Genomic DNA, 26,452 nt, shown 5'->3' with positions numbered 1-26,452 from the left:
CATGAAAAGAAGCCGCCCCAGCAGCATATCACCAGTCACCGGCAGTCAACCAGAACATTGCCCCTTAATCCCACTCTTTGTCTCCAGCCAGTCACCCAATCTTCTATCCATGCTGGTATCTTTTCTGTAATACAACAGACTCTTATTTTGTTAAGCAGCCTCACATGCAGCACCTTGTCAAAGGCCTTCTAAAAATCTAAATAAACAACATCCAGTGACTTTCCTTTGTCTATCCTATCTGTTATTCTCCTCAAAGAATTCCAACAGATTTGTTTATGGAAGCCATGCTGACTTTGGCCTGTTTTGTCATGTGCTTCCAAATACCCAAATAATAGACTCCGACATATTTCCAAGCTCAAAAGTGAGGCTAACTGCTCTATAATTTCCTTTTTTCTGCTTCCCTCCCTTCTTAAAGAGTGGGGTGACATTTACAATTTTCCAGCCCTCCAGAAGCATTCCAGAACTGAGAGATGCCTCTACAACCTCTTCAGCTACCTCTTTCAGAATCCATCTGGTTCTAATGACTTATCTATCTTCAGGTGTATCTGCTTCCAAGACGATTCTCACTTCAGACCCCTGACACTCTTGCATTTCTGGCAATTCTGTAAGTGTCTTCCACAGAGGAGACGGATGCAAAATATTTATTAATTTCATCTTTGGCCCCTATTACTATCTCCTTAGCATCATTTTCCAGTGACAATCTCTAACTGCATCTATGATCACTGCCTTATTCCACAGACAGTGTTGGCCAGAAAGAATACAATCTACAATTCAGTGAATTTGAATGAATCAAGGTTGGTCGTCTTTATTCCTGCTATGAGGTTGAAGAAATGGATGCTGCCATTTTGTGAAGCTGTTCTGTATTCTGTATTTTGTGAACTGGTTTTGCCTGGCTGAATCAATGTTTTAAAGCAGTCACAATGATGCTCCAGGTAACATTCTGGACTGGAGATCGATTCCAAATAAGCAGTTATTTGTGAGCTATTCTTTGATATGATATTACATGCAGGTTTGTGAATGGTGGGGTCTGTGTCTGCCCTGAGTGATTTGAGCTGGTTACTAGTTTGGTGACTGATTTAGAACAAAGAGGCGTAAATTGCCAGTTGTCTCTTGTGGAAAAAAGGCAATAAATGGATGGACCAGAGCCAATAAGGTGTTATAGGTCAGTCAGATGACCCAAAGTCAATAACACTGAATTGGAAAGTGGGGAACGAATATAAAAGCAGAAGCTTCAAATACAAAGCAGCAACAACCCTCCAGAGACCAACCACTATGGATGTGGAATACCCCACGGACATGGGGAGATTAGATTAGGATTACGAGGAACACATGGCCAGCATTCATTTCCGGGTATACCTTTTCTATTTTGGACTGTTCATGGAGGATCCTTAGCAGGTGTGCATACAGGTATTGCATTGTGTAAATTCACATGCTCTCCCATTGAGACAATGAAGGTACAGTACTTGTCAGTAAATACAGATTCCCTCTGTGCCTCTGATCTTTATAATTCAGGAGTGATAATATCAACTACATGCATTCAAATATAACACCTCAGTCCTGTACTCATCATCCTTTCTGATTTTTATACTCCGTTACTCATCCCTCTGACTGCAAATTTGCCCTGTCATTATCTACCTATCCTTCCTCACAGTCTCACTACACACTGCACCTAGCTGTACGCCAACTTCCCCATTCTCAGCACTATCACTCTGGCTCCCATTTCCCAGCCAGATCAGTTTAAACCTCTCGCAAACCTGCTTGCAAGGATTTTACACCAACACCCCCCGACACAGCCCCCGCAGTTCAGATGTAACCCATCCATTTTATACAGGTCATTCCTTCCCCAGAAGAGATCCCAATGATGCAGAAATCTGAAACCCTGCCCTTGCACTGGTTCCTCAGCTATGCCTTCATCTGTCACATCATCTTATTCTCACCCTCACTGGTGTGTGGCACAGGCAGCCCATCCAGAAATCACTACTCTGGAGGACCTGCATTTCAGCTTTCTACCCAACTCCCTACATTCTCTCTTCAGCACCTCCTCCCTTCTTCTGCCTTTGTTGTTGCTACCAAACCAAGGCATCCCTGATCCTGGCACCTGGAAAGCAATGTACCATCCAGCTGTCTTTTTTCACATTTGCAGAACCTGCTCTCTGCTCCTCTAATTATGGATTCCTGAATGCAACTGTCCTCCCCAATCACCTCCCCCTTCTGAGTCACAGAGACAGACTAAGTGCCAGAGATCAGGCCACTGTGGCTTCTGTCTGGTAGTTCATACCCTTAAGCAAAGAAGTATACTTATTATTGAGCAGAATGGCCACAGAGATGCTCTGCACTGGCTGCCTATTCCCTTTCCCTCTCCTGACAGCAATCTAGGTACCAGTCTCTTGCAAGTTAGAGATAACTATCACCTCTTCAAGAATTCCCATATGAGCCAAAGGTCATTGAGCTGCAGCTCCAGTTCCTTATAATAATCTCTAAGGAGATGCAGCTTGATGCACTTTGTGCAGATGCAGCTATCAGGGAGATTGGGGGTCTCTCAAGGTTTCCACATCTTTCACAAGGAATACACCACTAACTCTGGATCTATTGTCAGTGCACTAGCTATGTACTAACAGGGGAAAAAACTTACTAGAAACTTATTTAGAACCTTTGCCTGTTCTTACCCAAAGCCATTGATCCAAAGCCTGACCACTCTAAAACTGTCTGTTCCTACAATAGCTACTCTGTTTATACCTCACTTCTTTTTACTGGCCCCTGCCATATGCCTTATAGATTGTTATGACTGCAGCCCTCTAAAGAGACCTGAAAGCATCTGAGCTCTTTGTAAACCTCATGTGGCATCATCAACGAACAGCTTCTAACACTGACTGCAGCCAGCTGAAGCTGTAAAATGAAATCACTGTTTTACTATCCTGAGTTAGCAATTAGAGTCGTGCTGGCTTGTTCAAAAACTGGATGATTGAAGGAAGCAGCTGTTCCTGAATCTGGTGATGTGGGACCTCAGGCCTCTGTGCTCTCTTGTTCAAGGTAGCTTGAACAAGATGGCACAGCCAGGATGATGAAGATCTTTGATGATGAAAATTGCTTTCTTGAAGAAGTACCTCCTGTAGATACTCCTGAAGGTGGGAACAGATGTCCCCTTGATGTATTGGGCTGAGTCTACTGCCTTCTCCGCAACTTGTTACATATTTGTTCTTTAGAATATGCATGGTCATGCACTTTGGTAGTAGAAATAAATGTGCGGACTATTTTCTAAATGGGAAGAAAATCCAGGAATCTGAGATGCAAAGGGACTTGGGAGTCCTTGAGCAGAACACCCTGAAGGTTAACTTGCAGGTTGAGTTGGCGGTGAGTAAGGTAAATGCCATGTTGGCATTCATTTCAAGAGGTCTAGAATACAAGAGCAGGGATGTGATGCTGAGGCTTTATAAGGCACTGGTGAGGCCTCACCTTGAGTATTGGGCCCCTTATCTAGAAAAGATGTGCTGACATTGGAGAGGGTCCAGAGGAGGTCAATAAGAATGATTCCAGGAATGAAAGGGTTATCATACATGGAACGTTTGATGGCTCTCTGTCTGTACTCGCTGTAATTCAAAATGATGAGGTGGCGGGGGGGGGGGGGGGGGGAATCTCATTGAAACATTTCGAACCTTGAAAGGCCTAGACAGAGTGGATGTGGAAAGGATGTTTCCCATGGTGGGAGAGTCTAGGACAAGAGGGTACAGCCTCAGGATAGAGGGGCATCCTTTCAAAACAGATGCGAAGAAATTTCTTTCGCTAAAGGGTGGTGAATTTGTGGAATTTGTTGCCACCTGCAGCTGTGGAAGCCAGGTTGTTTGGTGTATTTAAGGCAGAGATTGATAGGTCCTTGATTGGACATTGCATCAAAGGTTATGGGGAAGAGGCCGGGAACTGGGATTGAGGAGAAAAAGAAAAAAGATCAACCATGATTGAACAGTGGAGCAGGCTCGATGGGCCAGATGGCCTAATCCTGCTCCTATGTCTTACGATCTTATGGAATAGCCGCACCAGACCGAAATGTAACCAGTCAGGGTGCTGTTAACAGTACATCTGTAGAAGTTTGTTACTGTTTGGTGACCAGCTGAAACCTCTTAATCTCCTTAGAAAATAGAATTCAAGATTCAGTATTGTTTAATGTCATTTCCAGTATGGAAGTGTAAAGGAGAATGAAATAATTGTTACTCCGGATTTGATGCAGCAGAGAAAAAAGCAAAATAAGACAAAGAACAGAACAAACACAATGAATATAGATTCAAAAGATAGCTGATGTAGATAGATTAATTGTATGTCCGTAAAGTGATGCTAGGCATAGGAGTGTTATATATAAGGTGGCTGACAGGAAATGATAACGTAGTGATGGTTAGCATGTGGAACAATGGGTTAGTGGGTGGAGGTGTTGATCAACCTTACTGCTTTGGAAAGTATCTATTTTTCATTCTGGTGGTCGTAGTGTGGATGCTAGGTAGCCTCCTCCCTGTGACTGCATCTGTGTGCTGGGCTCTGCAGATGGGGGAGTCAGTAGCTGGGACACTCACTGCAGTATTCCAAGTCTCTGGCATGTAGTAGTTGATTCATTATTGTCACATGTACCAAGATACAGTGGAAAGCTTTGTTTGTGTGCTATCCAGACAGATCATCCATAGACAGGGTAACACAAACAAAAGACAACAACACAATGCAGAATCTGGCATGACGGTTATGATGATGTTGCCAGGAATTGAGGGACTGAGTTACAAAGAGATTGAGACTCTTCCACTGGATCACAGGAGACGGGGGAATGATCTTATGGAGGTGTATAAACCCATGAGAGGCAGAGATTCTTCCAAGAATTAAAAAGGTATTATGTGAGGAGCATTTGCGTGCTCTGTGCCTGTACTCACTGGATTTTAGAAGAATGAGGTGGAATCTCAATGAAAACCATCAAATGTTGGAAGACCTAAATAGAGTGAATGTGAAGAGGATGTTTGCTATAGTGGGAAAGTCTAGGATCATAGGGCACAGCCTCAGAATACAAGGATGTCCAAATAGAACAGGAGATGATGAGAAATTTCTTCAACCAAGGGGAGGGGAATCTGCAGAATTCATTGCCATAGATGGCTGTGGAGGCCAAGTCATTGAACATACTTAAAGCAGAAGTTGATAGGTTCTTGATGAGTAAGGGCATCAAAGATTCTGGCGATAAGGCAGGAGAATGGGGGTTGAGGGGGGAAATAATTAGCCATGATGAAATGGCAGAACAGATGTGATGGGCCCAATGGCCTAATGCTGCTCCTATGCCTTATGGTGATAGTCTTTTCCTCAGGGTTGGTGAAATTAAGAACTAGAAGGCACAGGTTTAAGGTGAGAGGGGAGGGATCTAATAGGAACCTGAGGGGAAACTTTCTCACCCAGACAATGATCAGCATTTAAAAGGCACTTGGACTGGTAAATAGATCAGAAATGCTTACAGGGATATGGGCCAAATGGGTCTTGTTTGGATGGGAATGTGGCCAGCATGGACCAGGTGGGCTGAACAGTCTGTTTCTCTGTGGTATGACTCCAATTAGAGAGAAAGTAAAAGGACCTGGGGTACCACGGTGCATAGGATATAAGTTTGCATTTTCATCCCATTGTAAATCACTTTGAACTACGTTGTCCATATGAAAAGTGCACTATAAATAAAGATTATTTTTTATTTTTCCTCAGCTTGAGATGGTAAAGCCTAAGGTAGGGGAATAGCCAAGCATGCTCATTTGTCATTTGCCAGGAACTTTTGGACTAGTCTAGTGGTGTTTAGTATTGTGGTTTGCTGACGATTTACATAAATATTACCATGTAGCCTGAATTCCGTAATGTTATTGTGTAGTGGTTTTGGGATGATGCCAGTTGTAGATGGATGGCCACTGGGAGATCCTGCTTTTTCTGGCGAAAAAGCCAGTGGTTGCCTATTTTAATCCTACTTCCCATTCCCATGCTGACATGTCAGTCCATGACCTCCTCTATAGTCAAAATGAGGCCACACTCAGATTGAGGAGCAACACTTTATATTCTGTCTGGGTAGCCTCCAACCAAATTTCTCAAACTTCCAGTAATGCCACCCTGCTTCACCATTCCCCATTCTCATTTCTCTCTCTTATCTTATTTCCTTACCTGTCCATCACCTCCCTCTGGTGCTCCTCCCCACTTTTCTTTCTTCCATGGCCTTCTGTCCACTCCTATCAGATACCGTCTTCTCTAGCCCTGTATCTCTTTTGCCAATCAATTTCCCAGCTCTTTACTTCACCCCTCCCCTGCTCTCCCAGTTTCACCTACCACCTAGTCTTCCTCCCCTCCCCCCACTTTCTTACTCTGACTCCTCATCTTTTTTCTACAGTCCTGGTGAAGGGACTCGGCCCAAACCATCAACTGTACTCTTTTCCACGATGCTACCTGGCCTGCTAAATTCCTCCAGCGTTCTGTGTGTGTTGCTTGGATTTCCAGCATCTGCAGATTTTCTCTTGTTTGACATTAATATAGGTATAGCAAAAGTGTTTATTGTCTTTGTTCTATTTGTACTGTTGAGCTCTGTTTGACAGATTTTCTTAAGCCTTGAAGTAAATTCTGTCTTTTTTTTCCTTTATCAAACTATGATTTATTTTCTTTCCTTTTTGATGTTCCAGATGCTTACATCTTTCATATTCATCCATCAGTTGTATGGTATCTTGCTGCTCCTTTTTGTATTTTATTAGCTCTTTTGCACCTTATTATTATTATTATTATCATTATTGTTATTATTATTACTACAAGATCACAAGGCTTGGGAGCAGAATTAGGCCACTCAGCCTATCAAGTTTGCTCCACTATTCCAACATGGCTGATTTACTATCTCTCTCAAACCAATTCTTGTGCCTACACCTGTATCCAGAGATACCGGCCACGTGACAGACGCACTGCCACCTGGCTGGTCGGAGGACACACCACATGCCAATCAACATTTGGTCCCTCCCAACTAATCAATGCACACCTAAATTATTGGTCACCTTAATTGGATTATCTCACCCAGCCCCATGCTATAAAAGGTGAGACATGTACCTGGCTCGCTCTCTCTTACAGACCACCTCATTGAAGTTAAGTGCATTGATTTATGTTTGGGAAGGTCTATTGTCTGTCCTGGTAAGGGAGCCACAACTATCCAAGGTCATGGGGGATAGCTGTTGTAGTGCTTTTCCCTTGTTCTTTGTATGTGTAACTGTACCCTGTCCCACACCTCTTTCTGTGTATTAAACAGCCGACCCGACCTTCCCCACACGTGTTAACCCTAAATGATTTTTGTTAGAATATTGTAGTTGCTTGTGTTGACCCGACTTCCCCTTGTAAATAAATTCCTTATTATTAAAACTGTGTGCGTCCAGGCCTCTACTGTTGAAACTCAGAACCAGTTATTTTCCATCACAACAACACCCCATTGCCATTGATGGCCTAATTAATCAAGAACCTAACAACCTCCACTTTAAATATATCTAATGACTTGGCCTCCACAGCTGTCTACGGCAATGAATTTCACAGATTCAATACCCTCCAGCTAAAGAAATACCTCCTCATCTCTGTTCGAAATGGACATCCCTCTCTCCTGAGGCTGTGCCCTCTGGTCCTAGACACACCCACAACAAGAAACAGCCTCTCGAAATACACTCTATCCAGGCCTTTCCATATTCATCAGATGTCAATGAAATCCCCTCCTCATTCTTCTAAACTCCAGCGAGTACAGGCTCAGAGCAATCAAAAGCTCTTCGGATGTTAACCCTTTCATTCCTGGTAAAAATTTTTGTGAACCTCCTCTGGACCCATCTTTTCTTAGACATGAAGACAAAATGGCTCACAATAATCCAAGCACAGTCTGACCAATGCCTTATTAAGCCTCAATGTTACATCCTTGCTCTTATATTCATGTGCCTTCTGTAACACCAAATCCACCCAAGCGTCTTTGAATTTTCTGCCTGCTTAGCAAAAACTCTATGCCTTTATTCGTTCTATCAAAGTGCATGACCATACACGTCCAATACTACATTCCACTTCTTTGCCCATTCTCCCAAAATGTCTAAATCCATCTGCAGACTCCCTGCTTCTTCACCATTACCTGTCCTTCCACCTTCATAACTTCACATTGTCCACAAACATGGGCATAAAGCTATCAATTCCGTCATCCAAGTCATTGCCATAATTGAAAAGAAGCAGTCTCAACACCAAACCCTGTGGAACATCACTAGTCACCAGCAAAAGGCCTGCATTATTCCCATTCTTTGCCTTCTGCCAGTCAGCCAAACTTATATCCGTGCTATTATCATTCCTGTAATACCATGGGCTCTTAGTTTGTTTAGCAGCCTCATAGATTCATAGAAAAGTGCAGCACTGAAACAGACCCTTTGGCCCATCAAGTCTGTGCTGAACTATTTAAACTGCCTACTCTCCCATCGACCCTCACCCGGACCATAGCCCTTCATGCCCCCTACCACCATGTGCCTATCCAAATCTCTCTTAAGTGTTGAAATTGCACTCAGCATTTGTGCTGGCAGCTCATTCCATATTCTCATGACTCTGACTGAAGACATTTCCCCTTAAACTTTTCACCTTCCACCCTTAATCCATGACCTCCGGTTGTAGTGCCACCCAACCTTGGTGGTAAAAGCCTGTTTGCATTTACCCTACCTATACCCCTCATAATTTTGTATGCCTCTATCAAATTTCCTCTCAATCTTCTACTTGCCAAGGAATAAATTCCTAACCTATTCAATCTTTCCTTATAACTCAGGTCCTCCAGACCCAGCCACATCCTTGTACATTTTTTCTGGACTCTTTCAAACTTATTTACACTTTTCCTGAAGGTAAGTGACCTACACACAAAGCTCCAAATTAAGCCTCAATAATGTCTTATACAACTTCAGCATAACATCCCAACTCCTGTATGCAATACATTGATTAATGAAGGCCAATGTGCGAAAACCTTTCTTTATGACCCTGTCTTCCTGTGACGCCACTTTCAATGAATTTCAGTATGGTGCTGTATTCCCAGATCCCTTTGATCTATCACACTCCTCAATGCTCTACCTTTTACTGTGTAAGACCTGCCCTGGTCAGTCCTACCGAAGTGCAACACCACACACTTCTCTGCATTAAATTCCACTTGCTATTTTCCAGTCCATTTTTCCCGCTGGTCCAGATCCTGCTGCAAGCCATGATGGCCTTCTTCGCTGCCCACTATACCCCTGATCTTGGTGTCACCAGCAAATTTGTTGATCCAATTAGCCACATTATCATCTAGATCATTGATATAAATGACAAACAATAACAGACCCAGCACCAATTCCCGTGGCACTCCACTAGCCACAGGCCTCCGGTCAGAGAGGCAATCACCTCTCTGGCTTCTCCCACAAAGCCTAATCCAATTTACTCTCTCATCTTGAATGCTGAGCAACTGAACCTTCTTGATAACCTCCCATACAAGACCTTCTCAAATGCCTTGCTGAAGTTCATATAGTCAACATCTGCTGCTTTGCCTTCATCTACTTTCCTGGAAACTTCATCAAAAACCTCTGTAAGATTTATTAGACATGACCTACATGCACGAAGCCATGCTGACTATCCTTAATCAGACCATGTCTATCCAAATACTTATCAATCCAGTCCTTTAGAATACCCTCCATTAACTTACCCACTATTGATGTCAAACTCACTGGCCTTTAATTTCATGGGTTCTTTTTGGAGTCTTTCTTAAACAGTGGATTTACATTGACTATCTTCCAATCCTCTGGTACCTCTCTTGTCACTAAGGAAGATTTAAATATCTCCTCTAGGGCCCTGGAAATTTCTGCATTTGCCTCCCACAGGGTGAGAGGGATTGACCTTGTCAGGCCCTGGAGATTAATCCATCCTGATTTGCCTCAGGACAGCAACACCTCCTCCTCTGTAATCTCTATGGAGTCCATGAAATTGATGCCACCTTATCTCTCTTCTATAGATTCTGTGTCCATCTCCTGAGTAAGTACAGAAGCAAAAACATCATTTAAGACCTCCCCATCTCTTTTGGCTCCAAACGTGGATTACCATTTTGATCTTCCAGAGGACCAATTTTGTCCCTTGCAATCCTCTTGCTCTTAACATACTTGTAGAATCCCTTAGGATTCTCCTTCACCTTCCCTGCTAGAGCAACCTATTTCTTTTAGCCCTTCTGATTTATTTCTTAAGTGGTCTCTTGGATTTCTTATACTCCATAAGCACCTCATTTGTTCCTGTTATGCACCTCTATTTTCTTAACCAGTGACGCAATATCCCTTGAAATCCAGATTCCCGACACATGATGTCTTTACCTTTAAGTCTGACATTCACATACAAGCTTTGTACTCTCAAAATTTCACTTTTGAAGACCATCCACTTACCAAGTATACCCTTGCCAGAAAACAGTGTCCCAGTCCACACATGCCTTTCTGATACCATCAAAGTTGGCCTTCTCCAATTTAGAATCCCATCTCGTGGACTGGACCTGTTCTCTTTCATAGTGTTCTCCTACACAAATTTCTGTCACCTGCCTTATCTCATTCTCTAATAGTATCAAGTGCAGATCAAGTATCGCACACTCACTTTTTGGGATTTCTATTTACAGATTCAAGAAATTTTACTGAACATATTTGACAAACTCTATCCCATCCAGTCCTTTTACAATATGGGAGTCAGTCATTTTGTGGAAAGTTAAAATCACCAATTATAACAAACTAATGTTTCTTGCAACTGTCTGAGTTCTCTCTACAAATCTGTTGCTCTAACTCCTTCAGACTGTTGGGTGGTTGGTAATATAGTCCCATTAAAGAGGTCATACCTTTCTTATTTCTAAGTTCCACCCATAACACCTCACTAGATGAGTTCTCCAGTCTGTCTTGACTGAGTGTTGCCATGACTTTTTCCCTGACTGGCAATGCTACCCTCTCCTCCTTTAATCCCTGCCATTCTGTCTCATCTAAAACAGTAGAACCCTGGATTACTGAGCTGGCAGTCCGCCCCTTCCTGTAACCAAGTCTCTCTAATAGCTACAGTATCATAATTCCAGATGTTCCCTGAGCCCATCTGTTTTCCTACGATACTTTTGCATTGAAATATCTACAGCTCACGACACCCTGTAGGCAACGTATAATTTGGGAATCTGTCTCATCCATAGAACCTCCTTTCTGTTCCCCTAACACCTCAGTTCGCCTCTTTCTCCCCACCCTTCTTCCCTTCAAGTGATAGTTAGATTCCATGCCAGAGACTTAATCGCTGTGACTTTTCTCTACTAGGTCGTTCCCCCCCCCCCCCCCCCCCCCACACACACAACAATATTCTCAGTTGTTGAGGGCAATGGTCACAGGGGTACTCTGTACTGGCTGTTTAATCTTTTTCCCTTCATGACTGTCACCCAGTTTCTTGTGCCTTCATCTTGTGTGTACCTACCTCTCTATATGTCTACCTATCACCCCCTCAACTTCTCAATGATCCGGAGTTCATCCAGCTCCAGCTCCAACTCCTTGATGCAGATTGCTAGAAGCTGCAACGAGATGCACTTCTCACGAGTGTACACATCAGGGACACTAGAGGTTTCCCTGCCGTCTCACATACTGCGAGAAAAATTCCATTATCCTGCCTGGCATCTCTACTGGTCTAACTGAACAAGTATAAAGAAGGAAGAAAAATAAACTGTGAGAGTAACGCTGCCTACAGTTTCTTTGCCTTCTCTGACTGAAGGTTCTTCTCACTGAAGCCTTGAAGAGCTAAAGACTGAAAATCTCCACTCTAACTCTGTCCACTCCGAAATATGTAACACCTTGTCAAAAGACTTTTTTAAAATCCAAGTAAACAACATCCACTGACTCTTGTTTGTCTCTCCTGTCTGTTATTTTCTCAAAGAATTACAAAATATTTGTCAAGCAAGATTTCCCCTCAAGGAAACTATGCTGTCTTTGGCATATTTTATCATGTACTTCCAAGTACTCCAAAACATCGTCCTTAATAACAATGGAATTCATCATTTTGCCAACCAGTGAAGCCAAGCTAACTGGCCTGTAATTTCCTTTCTTTTGCCTCCTACACCGCACCCCCCCACCTTCTTTAAGAAGGGAGTGATACTTGCATTTTATAGTCTTTTGGAACTATTCCAGAATTTAATACTTCTTGAAAAATCAATGATAATGCCTTTGTAGTCTTCTGCTACCTCCTTCAGAACCTTCCGGTGCAGCTGACTTATAGACCTTCAGACCTCCCATCTTCTCAAGCACCTTCTCCTTACCAATTGCAACTTTACTTACTTCTGCTCCCTGACACTCAAATTTCTGGTATACTGCTAATGTCTTCCACAGTGAAAACTGATGCAAAACATAGAAACAGAGAAACATAGAAAGCATACAGCACCAAAGAAGCCCTTCAGCCCACAAAGCTCTGTCACTCCAAGGAGTAAAGGCCGAGTTCACTCAACCTATTCTCATAAGGCATGCTGCCCAGTCCAGGCAACATCCTTGTAAATCTCCTCTACACCCTTTCTATGGCTTCCATGTCCTTTTTATAGTGAGGCAACCAGAACTGAGCACAGTTCTCCAAGTGGGGTCTGACCAGGGTCCCATATAGCTCCAACATTACCCCTCGACTCTTAAAGTCAATCCCACGATTAATGAAGGCCAGTGCATCGTATGCCTTCTTAACCACAGAGTCAACCTGCATAGCAGCTTTGTGTGTCCTGTGGACTTGGACCCCAAGATATCTCTAATCCTCCACACTGCCAAGAGTCGTACCCATTAGTACTATATTCTGACATCATATTTGACTTGCCAAAATGAACCACCTCACACTTATCTGGGTTGAGCTCCATCTGCCACTTCTCAGCCCAGTTTTGCATCCTATCAACGTCCCATTGTAACCTCTGACAGCCCTCCACACTGTCCACAACAACCCAACCTTTGTGTTTGTCTAAAGAACTTATAATGTTTGGCTCTTCGTCCCAACACACCTTGCTGAATGTTTTGTCCATCTATTCCTCTTGGCTTTTTTTCCCATTAGCACCCTAAGCCTTGCCTATTTGTTCAGAACCGTTTCTCTGTCCATGCAAAAGGCAGGACCACCCAATGGCCTCTCATTTTAATTCCACTTCATTCTGACATGTCGGTCCATGACCTCACCTACTTCCATGATGAGGCAACTCTCAGACCGGAGCAGCAACACCTCATATTGAGGAAGGCCTCAAAGCCCTCGCTACTTTCTGGACAATAGACCTCACCAGTTCCCTAACACCACCACAATACTCAGGTTGGTGGAACTGGTACTCACACTTAATAACTTCTCTTTCGGCTCTCCCCACTTTCTTCAGACCATGGGTGTAGCTATGGGCACTCGCATGGGCCCCAGCTATGCCTGCCTCTTCGTGGGTTATGTCTATCCTGGTACTGCTCCCCAACTTTTCCTTCGATACATTGACGACTACATTGGTGCTGCTTCCTGCACCCATGCTGAGCTCGTCAATTTCATTGACTTTGCCTCTAACTTGCACCCAGCCCTCAAATTCACTTGGTCCATCTTGGACACTTCTCTCCCCTTTCTCAATCCCTCAGTCTCCATCTCTGGAGATAGACTGTCCACTGACATCTTCTATAAACCCACTGACTCCCATAACTACCTTGATTATACCTCTTCCCACCCTGCCAAATGTAAAAATTCTATTCCCTACTCCCAGTTCCTCCGTCTCCGCCACATCTGCTCTAAGGATGAGGCTTTCCGTTCCAGGACATCCCAAATGTCCTCTTTCTTTAAGAATCGTGGTTTCCCTTCTGCCGTCATCAATGATGCCCTCACCCGCATCTCCTCCATTTCCCGCACTTCAGCCCTCACTCCATCCTCTTGTCACCACAGCAGGGACCGTGTCCCCTTTGTCCTCACCTATCACCCCACCAGCCTCCGGATCCAGCATATTATTCTCCGCAACTTCCGCCACCTTCAACAAGACCCCACCACTAAGGACATCTTTCCCTCTCTACCCCTCTCTGCTTTTTGCAGGGATCGTTCCCTCCGCGACTACCTGGTCCACACGTGCCTCCCCACAGAACTGCCACTGGGCACTTATCCCTGCAAGCGCAAGTACTACACCTGTCCCTACACCTCCCCTCTTACCACCATTCAGAGCCCCAAACAGTCCTTCCAGTTGAGGCAACACTTCACTTGTGAGTCTGTTGGGGTCATCTATTGCATCCGGTGCTCCCGGTGCGGCATCCTCTACATCAGCAAGACCCGACGCAGATTGGGGGACCGCTTCGTCAAGCACCTCCGCTCCGACCACCACAACAGACAGGATCTCCTGGTTGCCACTCACTTCAACTCTCCCTCTCATTCCCATTCGGATATGTCCATACTTGGCCTCCTCTACTGCCATGATGAGGCCAAGCTTCGGTTGGAGGAACAGCATCTCATATACCGTCTGGGTAGTCTCCAGCCCCTTGGTATGAACATCGAATTCTCCAATTTCCGGTAATTCCCTCCCTCTCCCTTCCCCCATCCCACCTTCACTCTGTCTCCTCTTCCAGCTGCCTATCACCTCTCATGACCCTGCCTTCTTCTACTACCCATAGTGTTTTCCCCTTACATTCCTTCTTCACCTCTCCTGCCTATCCCCTCCCTGCTTCCCCTCCCCCACCCCTTGATCTTTCCTCTGATTGCTTTTCCACCCTCTCCCCACCTTCTTTATAGGGCCCCTGCCCTCTCCTATAGTCCTGATGAAGAGTTTCAACACGAAACATTGACTGCTTCTTTCAGCGGATGCTGCCCAACCTGCTGAGTTCATCCAGCTTTTTTGTACAACCTCATATTCCGTCTGGGTTGTTTCCAATCTTATGGCATGAACACTGATTTCTCTAACTTCTCCCTCCTCCCCCCTTTGTCTTTTTCCATTCCTAATTCTGATTCCCCTCTCATGCCTTCTCTTCTCCTTACCTCCCTCAGGTGCCTCTCCTCCTTCCCTTTCTCCCATGCTCCACTCTCAGGTCCCTTCTTCACCAGCCCTTTACTGTTTGCACCTATCTCTTCCCAGCTTCTTACCTCATCACCCCTCCCCAACCCACTCACCTCCCACCTTCTCATTCTGGCTTCTGCCCCCTCACTCTCTTGATGAAGGATCCTGGCCTGAATGGCATCTGTTTATTCTCCTCCATAAGAATACAAGATACAGAAGCAGAATTAGGCCATTCAGCCCATCGAGTCTGCTCCACCATTCCATCATGGCTGAACCTGGATCCCACTCAACCACATACACCTGCCTTCTTGCCATATCCTTCAATGCCCTGACCGATCAGGAAATGATCAACTTGAATATACCCACTATCTTGGCCTCGACTGCAGTCTGTGCCAGAGCATTCCACAGATTCACTACGCTCTGGCTAAAAATATTCCTCCTTACCTCTGTTCTAAAAGGTCGCTCCTCAATTTTAGGCTTTGCCCTCTAGTCCTGGATACCCCCACCATAGGAAACATCCTCTTCACATCTTCCCTATCTAATGCCTTCAACATTAGGTAGGTGTCAGTGAGATCCCCATGCATTCTTCTAAATTCCAGAGAGTACAGACTCAAAGCTCCTCATATGTTAATCTCTTCATTCCCAGCATTGATGATGCCTGACTTGCTGAATTCCTTCAGCATTGTGTGTGTGTGTTGCTCTGGATTTCCTGCATCTGCAGAATCTCGTGATAATGATTTTCCTGTTCAATTGTCTGGTTCTTAAACACAGTAACTATATCTGCACCATCTCCTCTGGTAGCAAATTCCAGTTATCACCCATCCTCTGTGTATAAAATTACCCCTCCTATCCACTTTTTCTCCCTCTCACCTTAAGCCCACCCCTCTTGTTATCTTGACCATGGGGAAAAGATTCTAACTATTTATCTATCTACTTTTATCTGATAATTATGTACACATGTGTCAGGTCACCCCTCAGCATACTTCACTCCAGGGATGAGCCCAGCCTGTCCAATGTCTCCCCATAACTAAAGCCTTCAAATCTACATAACGTTCTGGTGTGTACCCTCCACACTCTCACCAGCACAAATACATCCCCACCTGAAGTTTGGTGACCAGAAATGTATGCAGAACTCCAAATGTAGTCTAACTAGTTTAGAGTTGCAACATAACATCCCAAACGTCATGTTCTACACCCCGAGCTATGAAGGCAAGCATACCAAATGCCTTCCTCACCACCCTGTCTGGCAGTGTTACCAGTGGAACTCTGGGCTTGAATTCCCTGTTCAGCAGCATTCCGTGGTACGTGACAAGTTACTGTTGATGTCTTGCCTGTATTTGAAAGGCATAGCCACACTGGTTTCAGTTTCTTTGTCCGCTCTACACTCTGCTGGGGCAGTGCACACCTCCCTCATGGTCCACACTGGTTCCCACATTCATACCCAGCATGACCAGAGACTCTTTCGCCCCCAACTCCGCAGTAACCCACAGCACTTACTCTACCTTTCACCATCCCACCACACTTCCACTTCCAAATTCTCATCACACTGTGCAGACATCTGACCCCTGTCTCTGAATAGAGATACAGAGGGGAACAGAGGGGAGCTTACAGAGGGAGTGAGGGGTATTGAGGAGAGGATACAGATAGAGGGGGTGAGAGGTATAGAGGGAGGTTACAATGGGACAGATAGAGAGAAGGATACAGAGGGAGGGGTAAGGGGCATGGAGGGGAGGTTACAGTGGGAGGGGTGAGGGGTATGGAGGGGGTTACTGAGGTAGGGTGAAGGGTATGGCTGTGGGGGGTACTGAGGGATGGGTTAGGAGTATAGAGGGAAGGTTACTGAAGGACGTGAGGGGTATAGAAGGAAGATTACAGAGTTACACAGGGGTATAGTGGGGAGGCTGCTGAGGGAGAGGTGAAGGTATAGTGGGGATGATACTGAGGGAGGAGTGAAGGTATAGAGGGTAGGGTACAGAGAAAGGAGGTGAGGGTTTAGAGGGGAGGTTACAGAGGGAGAAGTGAGGGGTATTGAAGGGAGGTTACAGTGGGAGGGGGAGAGGTATGGAGGGGAGGTTACAGAAGTAGGGGTGAGGGATATTGAGGGGAGGTGAGGGGTACTGAGGGGAAGGGGAGAGGTATGGAGGGGTGAGGGGTATTGAGATGTTACAGTGGGAGAGGTGGGGGTACTGGGGAGGTTATGAGGGAAGAGTGTAGGGTATGGAGGGGAGTCTACAGACGGAGGGGTGAGGGTTATAGAGGGGAGGCTACAGATGGAGGGGTGAGGGTTATAGAGGGGAGGCTACAGAGGGAAGGGTGAGGGGTATGGAGGAGAGGTTATGAGGGAAGAGTGTAGGGTATGGAGGGGAGTCTACAGACGGAGGGGTGAGGGTTATAGAGGGGAGGCTACAGATGGAGGGGTGAGGGTTATAGAGGGGAGGCTACAGAGGGAAGGGTGAGGGGTATGGAGGGGAGGTTACTGAGGGGAGAGTGATGGGTTATTGAGGGGCGGTTACAAAGGGAAAGTTGAGAGATACAGTGGGGCGATATGGAGGGAAGGGTGAGGGGTTTAGGAAGGTTACATAGGGAGGGGTGAAGGGGAGGTTACAAAGAGATGATGTTTTTCTGATCCCTAAATATTTTGCCAAGACTCTTCACATCGTCCGAATTCCCCTCGCCTCCTGCAACCTCCGCCGCTCCCTGCGCTGTGCGCGATCTTCCCCTGTAATTTAGACCTCGGAGTTGATTTCAGCCCTGCTGTCTCACGTCTCCGGTGCGGTCTAGACCGGAGTTACCACACTGGAATGCGGTTTCCGCTGTGAGCAGCTAAGAGCTCCGACAGTCGGCTCTCTCTGAAAACACAGCAACGTGTTTTCACGCGGCGAAAGACAGTGCCATCAGCACTCTAAATATTCAGTCTCAGGTTGCCGCCACAACCTCCCCCTCCCCACCACCACCAGTATCTTTAGTGGGGCGCTCCCTCCCTTAAACAAAAATTCTGCGGTTACCAAAGACCAGAGGTCCCTCAATGCTCCCAGGTACGGCGTGAATTTACCGCATCTCTTCTAGGGGATGCCGGCGGGGTTGGGGGTGGATGAAGACGGGGTTATCTTCAGATGGAAAGGGAGGAGTGAGTTTGGATTTAGGAGAGGAGAGATAATTTTAAGTGAGTGAGAGGAGGCGGGGAAAAGTGGGGAGAGGCAGATATACAACTCAGGTTGTGTAGTTGCCATTACAGCAGGGTCTCCGAGTTCACCGGCACATTGGTTAAAATTAATTATTAACAAATTTGGGTTGAACGGTGTGTTTGCCACTGGTTGGGGAGGGCGGGGTGAGGATGAGGGGCTGGTGGAAGGAGGAGCACTGAACAACAGTATCATCTCTGGGGCTCAGCCACAGCTTAACACGGGGATAGAAGAGTGAAGCCACTCTCCCCGCCAGCAGATTCCCGCAGAGGCTCCTAAAAGCTGAGGGAGGAAATTCCAGACCTTGGGAACGAGGAGCAGCCGAAATCGGATGACTGAGATCGGAGTTAAAGGGCAGAGAGGGATTACTCTCTGTACCCGATAAAGTCGCCATTAAGACCATGTTTGAACTCAATGGCGGACTGCTTTAGGGACCCTCGGGGCTTACCTCCGAAGCCCTGTGGGTACAGCCGCAAGGCAGTGGAGGTTTGGGGTCAGAGTTTTCCTCTCCTAGGTGAGCTGCCAATCACGGCTGACGTGCCCCATCTACCCGAAGCGACTGGTTTTAAGGTGCCAGTAACCCACCTTTGCCCCTTATCCTGTCAGTAGACGCTTCCGTCGGGTTTAGCAGCTAAGCCACATGTGAAGGCCAGGAGCTGGACTTGGTTGTCAAAGGCTTTTTGAGACGCACGTCATTGGGAGCATTTAATAGGTAGTGGGCTATGTAACGCATTTGAGCTATTGTCACCTTCCTTTCACCTTGACCATTCTCCTCTGACCTCTCATTAACAAGGCGTTTTCACCCACAGAGCTGCAGCCCACTGCATTTCTTTTTTGTTTATCGCACCATTCTCTGTAACTATAGAGAGATTTGTGCCCGCGGAAATCTCGGAGATCGGCAGTTTCTGAGATACTCAAACCATCCCGTCTCGTACCGACAATCATTCCACAGTCAAGGTCACTTCGATCACATTTGCTGTTTGGTTGGAAGAACAACTGAACCTCTTTGACCTTGTCTGCATGCTTTTATGTATTAAGGTCTTGCCACGCGATTAGCTGATTATTTTTTTTATTAACGACCGGGTGTGCAGGTGTATGTAATAAAGTGGCCATGGAGTGCAGTTGTAATAGTTGGAGGGATTATAGAGACAGAGAGGGGTGTAGGGGCCCTCACAGGGAAGGGGAGGGGTGTAGGGGCCCTCACAGCGAAGGAGAGCGGTGTAGCGGCCGTAGGAGGTTACAGAGACGGGGAGGGGCGTTTAGAAGGAGACGTCAGCACGAGAGCTCCCACGCTCCTTCTCTCTGGGCACCCAGTGCAGAGCGAGGGCAGATGCACAGGAGAGTAGTGCAGGTACTGGGAAAGGCACAAGCAGTGATCTCGGTGAGACCAGGTGGGCTGTCAGCGGGCTGCCGCGGGGATTGGGGGCGGGGGGAGGATAATGTGACTCACTGAGTGTGATGTCAGGTGGCCCAGCACATCCTATGGATACCTCCTCCATAGGAGTGGGGGCGGGTCCGCAGACATGCAGGGAAACCACAGACAGTTACACAGAAACCTGTATCTGCTGCTTACTCATATCAGACGTCTGCGCTGTATCACCAGAATCTAAATAGACATGCTTCGGCTTTGCCACTCTCGCGGATCTCAGTCGGTCCCTGAAGGGAAGGGGCGGGCGAGAGTGGTGGGGGTAGAGGGCACAGACATGGGAAGAGCCGAGAGAGGAGGGAGGGAGCAGGCAAGAGGTAGTGACTCCGTCGTCAACGGAGTTTGGAACCAGCTGTGAGAGTCTCGTCAAAACTATCCGACAGGTTTTGAAAGCTCTCTTGTTCAGCAAGGAACTCCGAACTCCGCTCCGCCACCTCCGTCTCAGATGACCCCCAGCAGGTCCCGTACACAAGGTGAAACAGTGTCAGGGGTGGGGGTGGGGGGGGGCTGTGGGTTCGGCGCCTGACTTCTACTACACCGTGCGGAGGGAGCGTCGCGGTGAAGGCGGAGGGTTTAACAGTGAGGGAGTGTGTATGTGTGTGTGGTAGGGAGGGGCAGTTAGGGAATGCGCCTCACCCTCGGGAGAGGAGAAAGCTGAGGAAGTAGCGGCCTACAATGAAGGAGGGTCGCGGGGAGGCGGATAGCGGCGAGGGAGGGATCCTGTGGTGAGGGAGAGCCGCGGAGAGTGGGGGCGGTGCGGATGAGGGTCCTCGCTGGCTCTGTGAATCGGGAGATGGGTGCAGCAGTAACGAGGGATGGCGAAGGAGACGCCACCGAGGAGATGAGCGGGTCCGCCGCAGACAGTGTGGTGGTGTCAGTGGTCCCGAAGGAAGAGCAGGGATCTTTTCGAAACGTCTTAGAAGCAAGCTGTCCGGAAACTGGGGAGGGGGTGTAGGAGAAGCGGAGACGCCGAATTAAGGAGAATCTGGCATAAAATTCTAGAAATAACTAATGGGTCAGCATCATCGAGATCATGGGAGTTTAGTTGGGGGGGGCTGTGCAGTAGGGGCATTGAAATTCGTATACTATTGTCACAAGTACTGAAATAATGAAAAACTTGTTCGTACGCATTTGATAATTACACGGTGTATTTATGTTTAAAAAGGTAAACAGTAACAAGGCATAACACATTGGTCCTGGGTAGGTCTGTAGTTCAGTGTAGTTTTTTTTCTGTGTTTTTGTTTTACGTAGTTCAGTCTAGTTTTTGCACTGCGTCATACAGCACCGTACTCCTGAAAAACGTTGTCTCGTTTTTACCGTGTACTGTACCAGCAGTTACGGTCGAAATGACAACATAAAGTGACTTGGCTTGACTTGAAAAAATGTAACAGATACAGAGAAGTGTAATGCAGGTTCACAAGACTCAGTGAGGGTGGAGGGAAGAATTGACAAGGTTTTGGGTGGGTGTGATGGAGAGGGGAGAACTAGGATTCAGAAGTAACTGATGGACTGACGAGGTTTAAGGGACATGAAGCAGGTAGAAGCAGGTCGGAGTGTGGTGGAGGTAATGCCCCTCGTGGGTGTATGCGACCAGGAACACCTTTGCACTACCGCTCCCTCCCCTGCCCCGGGTTGGTCTGAGACATTGGGGGGTTGGAAACAGAGCCCTGGTGTCTTTTGCACCTTGCTGCACTGGACAAGTCCCCAGTACCTGTCAAGTAGTTTACATAGAATAGTACAAGCACATTACAGGCCCTTCAGCCCACAATGTTGTGCCGACCCTCAAACCCTGCCTCCCATATACCCCCCCACCTTAAATTCCTCCATATACCTATCTAGTAGTCTCTTAAACTTCACTAGTGTATCTGCCTTCACCACTGACTCAGGCAGTGCATTCCACGCACCAACCACTCTCTGAGTAAAAAACCTCCCTCTAATATTCCCCTTGAACTTCCCTCCCCTTACCTTAAAGCCATGTCCTCTTATACTGAGCAGTGGTGCCCTGGGGAAGAGGTGCTGGCTGTCCACTCTATCTATTCCTCTTAATATCTCCCACTGGCAGGCAACACATGGGGCCAGACAAGGAGAGAAGGGGAATAAATGTGAGGTGGGTCTTACTAAACTGGAAAGAGTGTAGAAAAACATTTACAAGGATGTTGCCAGGACTTAAGAGACATTCTTAATGTCGAGCCACAGTTGTACCTTCTTCATGATTGTATCAATGTGCTGGGCCCAGGAAATTGGAGCTACTTGCTCTGACCTCTCAATAAGCATTGATGTGTTTCTTCCTGAATTCTCCATTAACTCCATGAGCTTGCTGGCATCAAATATGAGGTTGTTGTTGTGATACTACTTAATCAGCTGTTCTATTATGCCTCCTTGTTGCCAGCTATGATTCTGCCAACACCACCAATGTCATGAAGTTTTTCATTCTGTAATTTTCCCTTTTGTGGTTTACAAGCAGATGAGCTAATTCCAAATTTATGAGTTAAAATTCATATTCAAATTCATACATCCCTCAAGGTCATTGCACAGGTTGATAGGGTAGTTAAGAAGGCCTATGGGATGTTAGGCTTCATTAACAGGGGCATTGAGTTCAAGAGTAGAGAGGTCATGTTGCATCTCTAAAAATCTCTGGTGAGACTGCACTTAGGTATTGGTTCAATTCTGGTCACCTCATTATAGGAAGGATGTGGAAGCTATGGAGAGGGCGCAGAGGAGATTTACCAGGATGGTGCCTGGATTGGAGAACAAGTCACATGAAGCAAGGTTAGCAGAGCTGGGACTTTTCTCTTTGGAGCGTAGAAGAATGAGAGGGGATTTGATAGAGGTCTACAAGATTATGAGAGACATAGATAGGGTGGATAGTCAGTACCTGTTTCCCAGGGCACCAATAGCAAACACCAGAGGGCATATGTACAAAATTAAGGCAGGGAAGTTTAGGGGAGACATCAGGGGTAAGTTTCTTTACAGAGGGTTGTGAGTGCCTGGAATGACTTGCCAGGGATGGTGGTGGAGGCTAAGACATTAGGGGTATTTAAGAGCCTCTTGGACAGGCACATGGATGAAAAAAAATGGAAGGTTATGGGGTAGAGTGGGTTTAGTACGTTTTTTAAGGATTATATGGGTCGGCACAACATGGAGGGCTGAAGGGCCTGTACTGTGCTGTAGTGTTCTAATGGTTCTGTTTTTTTTAAACTCCATTCCTCTGGGTTCTCCTTGTAATACTTAACTCTTTTAACCTTTGAGAATCTATCAATTTCTACTTTAGCATGCACAATGACTTGGCCTCCACAGCCCTATACAGCTGAAGAAATTCCTCCCTATCTCAGTTTTAAAGGGGTGCCCCTTTACTCTGGGTTTGTGCCTTGGATCCTATACTCTTCTACTAATGGAAACATCCTTTCCATGTCCACTCTGTCCATCCTTTCAGTGTTCAGTAATTTTCAATGAGACTCCTCCTCTTCCTTCTGAACTCCATTGAGTACAGGCCCAGAGCCATCAAACACTCTTCTATTCTGCCACTGTCTGCCTAATGAATAACATTTTGCCTTATTTTCCTGTTGCTTATATTTTTTTAAAATTTCTCTACAATGGCAAATTCTGGAATTGCACATTCTGGAATTTCAGTTTTAAAAGTTTTTTTTTCTTTCACGTTTACTGTTAGTCTTTCTACCATTTTATCTCCAAGCTATCATTTTGTTTCTTGAGGAAGAAGCAAATCTCATGCAGGCAATTAATAACTTTGGGAGAAATAAATGATTAGATGTAGGGTTGTAGTTGAAGAATTAATACTTAAATATTAGGCTTTGCTAGGTTAGTGGAGACATCTTAAATATTCAAGAAACTATTTTAAAAGGAGGATATTTATGGAAGAGAAGTGTGTTTATTAATAAGATTATTATTAATCCATGTTCTTTGGGGCCATGAGAATTTTGGACTAGAGCCCAGTGGAAAGGTATCAAAAGGCAAAACAAATACATATCAAATGAGATGGTGTTTAAATTAAATGAAGAAATGTGGACGAAACCCTATTTTACATCTGAGGTGCATATTTTGGATACTTCATTGGGTTTGATTTTAAAGGGAAATGCAAGCATTACTGCAAGTAAAATTGTACCCCATTGTTGGACAACATATGTCATCTGAGAGGTAATGTTGTAGCTATGTAGGGCCCTGATCAGACCACACTTGTAGTACTGTGCTCAGTTCTGGTCGCCTCACTACAGGAAGGATGTGGAAACCATAGAAAGGGTGCAGAGGAGATTTACAAGAATGTTGCCTGGATTGGGGATCATGCCTTATCAGAATAGGTTGAGTAAACTCGGCCTTTTCTCCTTGGAGCAACTGAGGATGAGAGGTGACTTGATAGAGGTGTAGAAGATGATGAGAGGCATTGATCATGTGGATAGTCAGAAGCTTTTCTCCAGGGTTTGAAATGGTTAGCACGAGAGGGCATAGTTTTAAGGTGCTTGGAAGTAGGTAAAGAGAAGTCGGGTAATTTTTTTTTTTAAACGCAGAGTACTGAGTGCATGGAATGGGCTGCTGGTGGCAGTAGTGGAGGCAGAAATAATAGGGTCTTTTAAGAAGACTCGTGGATGGCTACATGGAGCTTAGAATAATAGAGGGCTAGGGAAAAGCCCAGGTAGTTCTAAGGTGGGGACATGTTCGGCACAGCTTTGTGGGCTGAAGGGCCTGTATTGTGCTGCATGTTTTCTATGTTTCTATGAGTTATAGGGAAAGGTTGGATAGGCTATGATTTCTTTCCCCAGAGCATAGGAGATTGTAGAGGTGTGTAAAATCATGAGGGGCAGAGTTACAGTGAATGCATATCTTTTCCCTGATAGTTCATTGAAAGTGGCATCACAGGTATATAGGGTTGTAAAGAGAGATTTTATCACATTGGCCTTCATGAATTAAAGGACTGAGTACAGGAGTTAGGGAGAGACACCATCGAGGAGATGGATGAGTTACACAGATCTGCCACAGGGAGAGAGTGCTGGTGTCAGTAGCTCATACAAAAGCAGTGATCCATCCTAAACGTCCCAGACATAAGGTGTTTGGGTGCAGAAGGAGTGGAGATGCCAATTTCAGGGGAATCTCTTGAAGTTGAGTAAGGTGTTGGTGTGGTCTAATTCGGAATATTGTGTGTAGTTCTGGTCACGTACCTAGAGGAAAGATCTCAATAAGTTTGAAAGAGTGCAGAGAAAATTTACTTGAAAACCTGAGTTCTAGGAAAGGTTGAATAGTTTAGGACTTATTCCCTGGAGCATAGGAGAATGAGGCGAGATTTAATAGAAGAATACAAATCTATGAGGGGTATAGATAAGATAAATATAGCAGACTTTTGGCATGGAGATTGGGTGGGACTAAAACTAGAATTCAATTCTACTTCTCAGCATTTTTTCTCCAGTCCTGCCAAAGGGTTTTGACCCAAAACATTGGCCGTAATTTTTTCCATAGGGGCTGCCTGGTCTGCTGAGTTCCTCCAGCATTTTGTGTGTGTTGCTCAGATTTCCAGCATCTGCAGATCTTCTCTTGTTTTTTAAACTGGAGTTCATAGGTTAAGGGTGAAATTATTACAGGGAACCTGAGGGAGATCTCTTCACTCAGAGTTGTTAGATTATGGAACAAACTCCCAGCAGAAGTGGTGAATAAGGGATTAACTGCAACATTTATGTTTGAATAAGTACAAGTGGAGAGTGGTGGACAATGGTCTGTTTGCAGATTGATGGGACAAGACTAGGGGTTTCTAACATTTTTTATGCCATGAACCAATACGATTAAGCAAGGAGTCTGTGGACCCCAGGTCCAAGAAGAATAAGAGTTTGGCATGGTCCAGATGGGCAGAAGGGCCTATTTCTGTGCAGTAGTGCAACCCCTCACTGGTGGGGGTTGTGAGTGGAGGTTTGAAAGATTTGGGAATTGAGGGCAATGGGAAACTGGCTCGGGGAGGGTAGGTGAGACTGGGGCAGAACACAGACTCAGGAGATTCTGCAGGTGCTGGAAATCCAGAGAAAAACACACAAAATGTGGGAGGAGGAATTCAACAGGTCAGGAAGCATCTATGGAAATGTATAAACAGTCGATGTTTCAAGTCGAGCCAGGTAACAAGACCAATAGACGTAGGAGCAGAATTAGGTTATTCAGCCCATCAAGTCTGCTCCACCATTCATCATGGTTATTAATTATCCATCTCAATCTTACTCTCCTGCCTTCTGGTAACATTTGATGCCCTTACCAATCAAGAAACTATCACCCCTCCACTTTATTCAATGCCTTGGCCTCCACAGCCACCAGCGGCAATGTATTCCACAGACTCGCCACCAACTGACTAAAGCCATTCCTCCTATTCTCTGACATAGAGACATCCCTCTATTCTGATTCTAGACTCACCCACTATAGGAAACATTGTCTCCACGTACCCTCTTTGGCCTTTCAATATTCGACAGGTTTCAACAAAATCCTCCTTTGTTCTTCTGAACTCCAGTGAGTACAGCCACAGAACCATGAAACGCTCCTCATGTGTTAACCCCTTAATTCCTGGAACCATTCTCATGACCCTCCTCTCGACCCTCAAGTGCCAGCACTTCTTTCCTTAGGTAAGTCCTGATGAAGGCCCAGCTGAATTCCTCCAGAATTTTGCGTGTGTCAGTGGTGATCGTGGTGGGGCAGCCTTGAAGAGCCAAGAGGCCACCTCTTGCTCATGGGAGCTGTTTTTTTTTCCCCTCAGTGGACTGGAATCGGGTATAAGTCAGGGGATAATGTGGATGAGGAACAGGAGCTCTTTATGGTGGTGGGGAAGTGGGTGCTTCAGATGGGGTATGGGTGTGTGTGTGGGGGTGAAGG

The 26,452-nt window shown here is 45.7% G+C and overlaps 1 protein-coding gene across 6 annotated transcripts in view; it reads left to right on the top strand.

Moving 5' to 3' along the window:
* Window positions 1-26,452, top strand: part of tlr18 (toll-like receptor 18) — a 55,466-nt gene that overhangs the window by 13,832 nt on the left and 15,182 nt on the right. Inside the window, exon 1 of one of the 6 annotated variants that reach the window (XM_059980283.1) lies at window positions 19,394-19,528. The exons of 1 other annotated variant lie outside the window; for it this stretch is intronic. Coding sequence is in view for 2 of the 5 variants with exons in the window: in XM_059980279.1 (XP_059836262.1) it covers window positions 19,508-19,568 (61 nt within the window). In the remaining 3 variants the exon portion in view is untranslated. Of the gene's footprint in view, window positions 1-19,393; window positions 19,569-19,627; window positions 20,077-21,686; window positions 21,938-26,452 lie in introns of those variants that run through there. 4 more of the 6 variants (XM_059980279.1, XM_059980281.1, XM_059980280.1 and 1 more) reach the window with 4 other exon arrangements.

Source organism: Hypanus sabinus, chromosome 9 (assembly GCF_030144855.1).
Source record: "Hypanus sabinus isolate sHypSab1 chromosome 9, sHypSab1.hap1, whole genome shotgun sequence".
Taxonomy (NCBI): domain Eukaryota; kingdom Metazoa; phylum Chordata; class Chondrichthyes; order Myliobatiformes; family Dasyatidae; genus Hypanus; species Hypanus sabinus.
The sequence above is the reverse complement of the archived record's forward strand: the minus strand, read 5'-3'. Positions and strand labels throughout refer to the sequence as shown.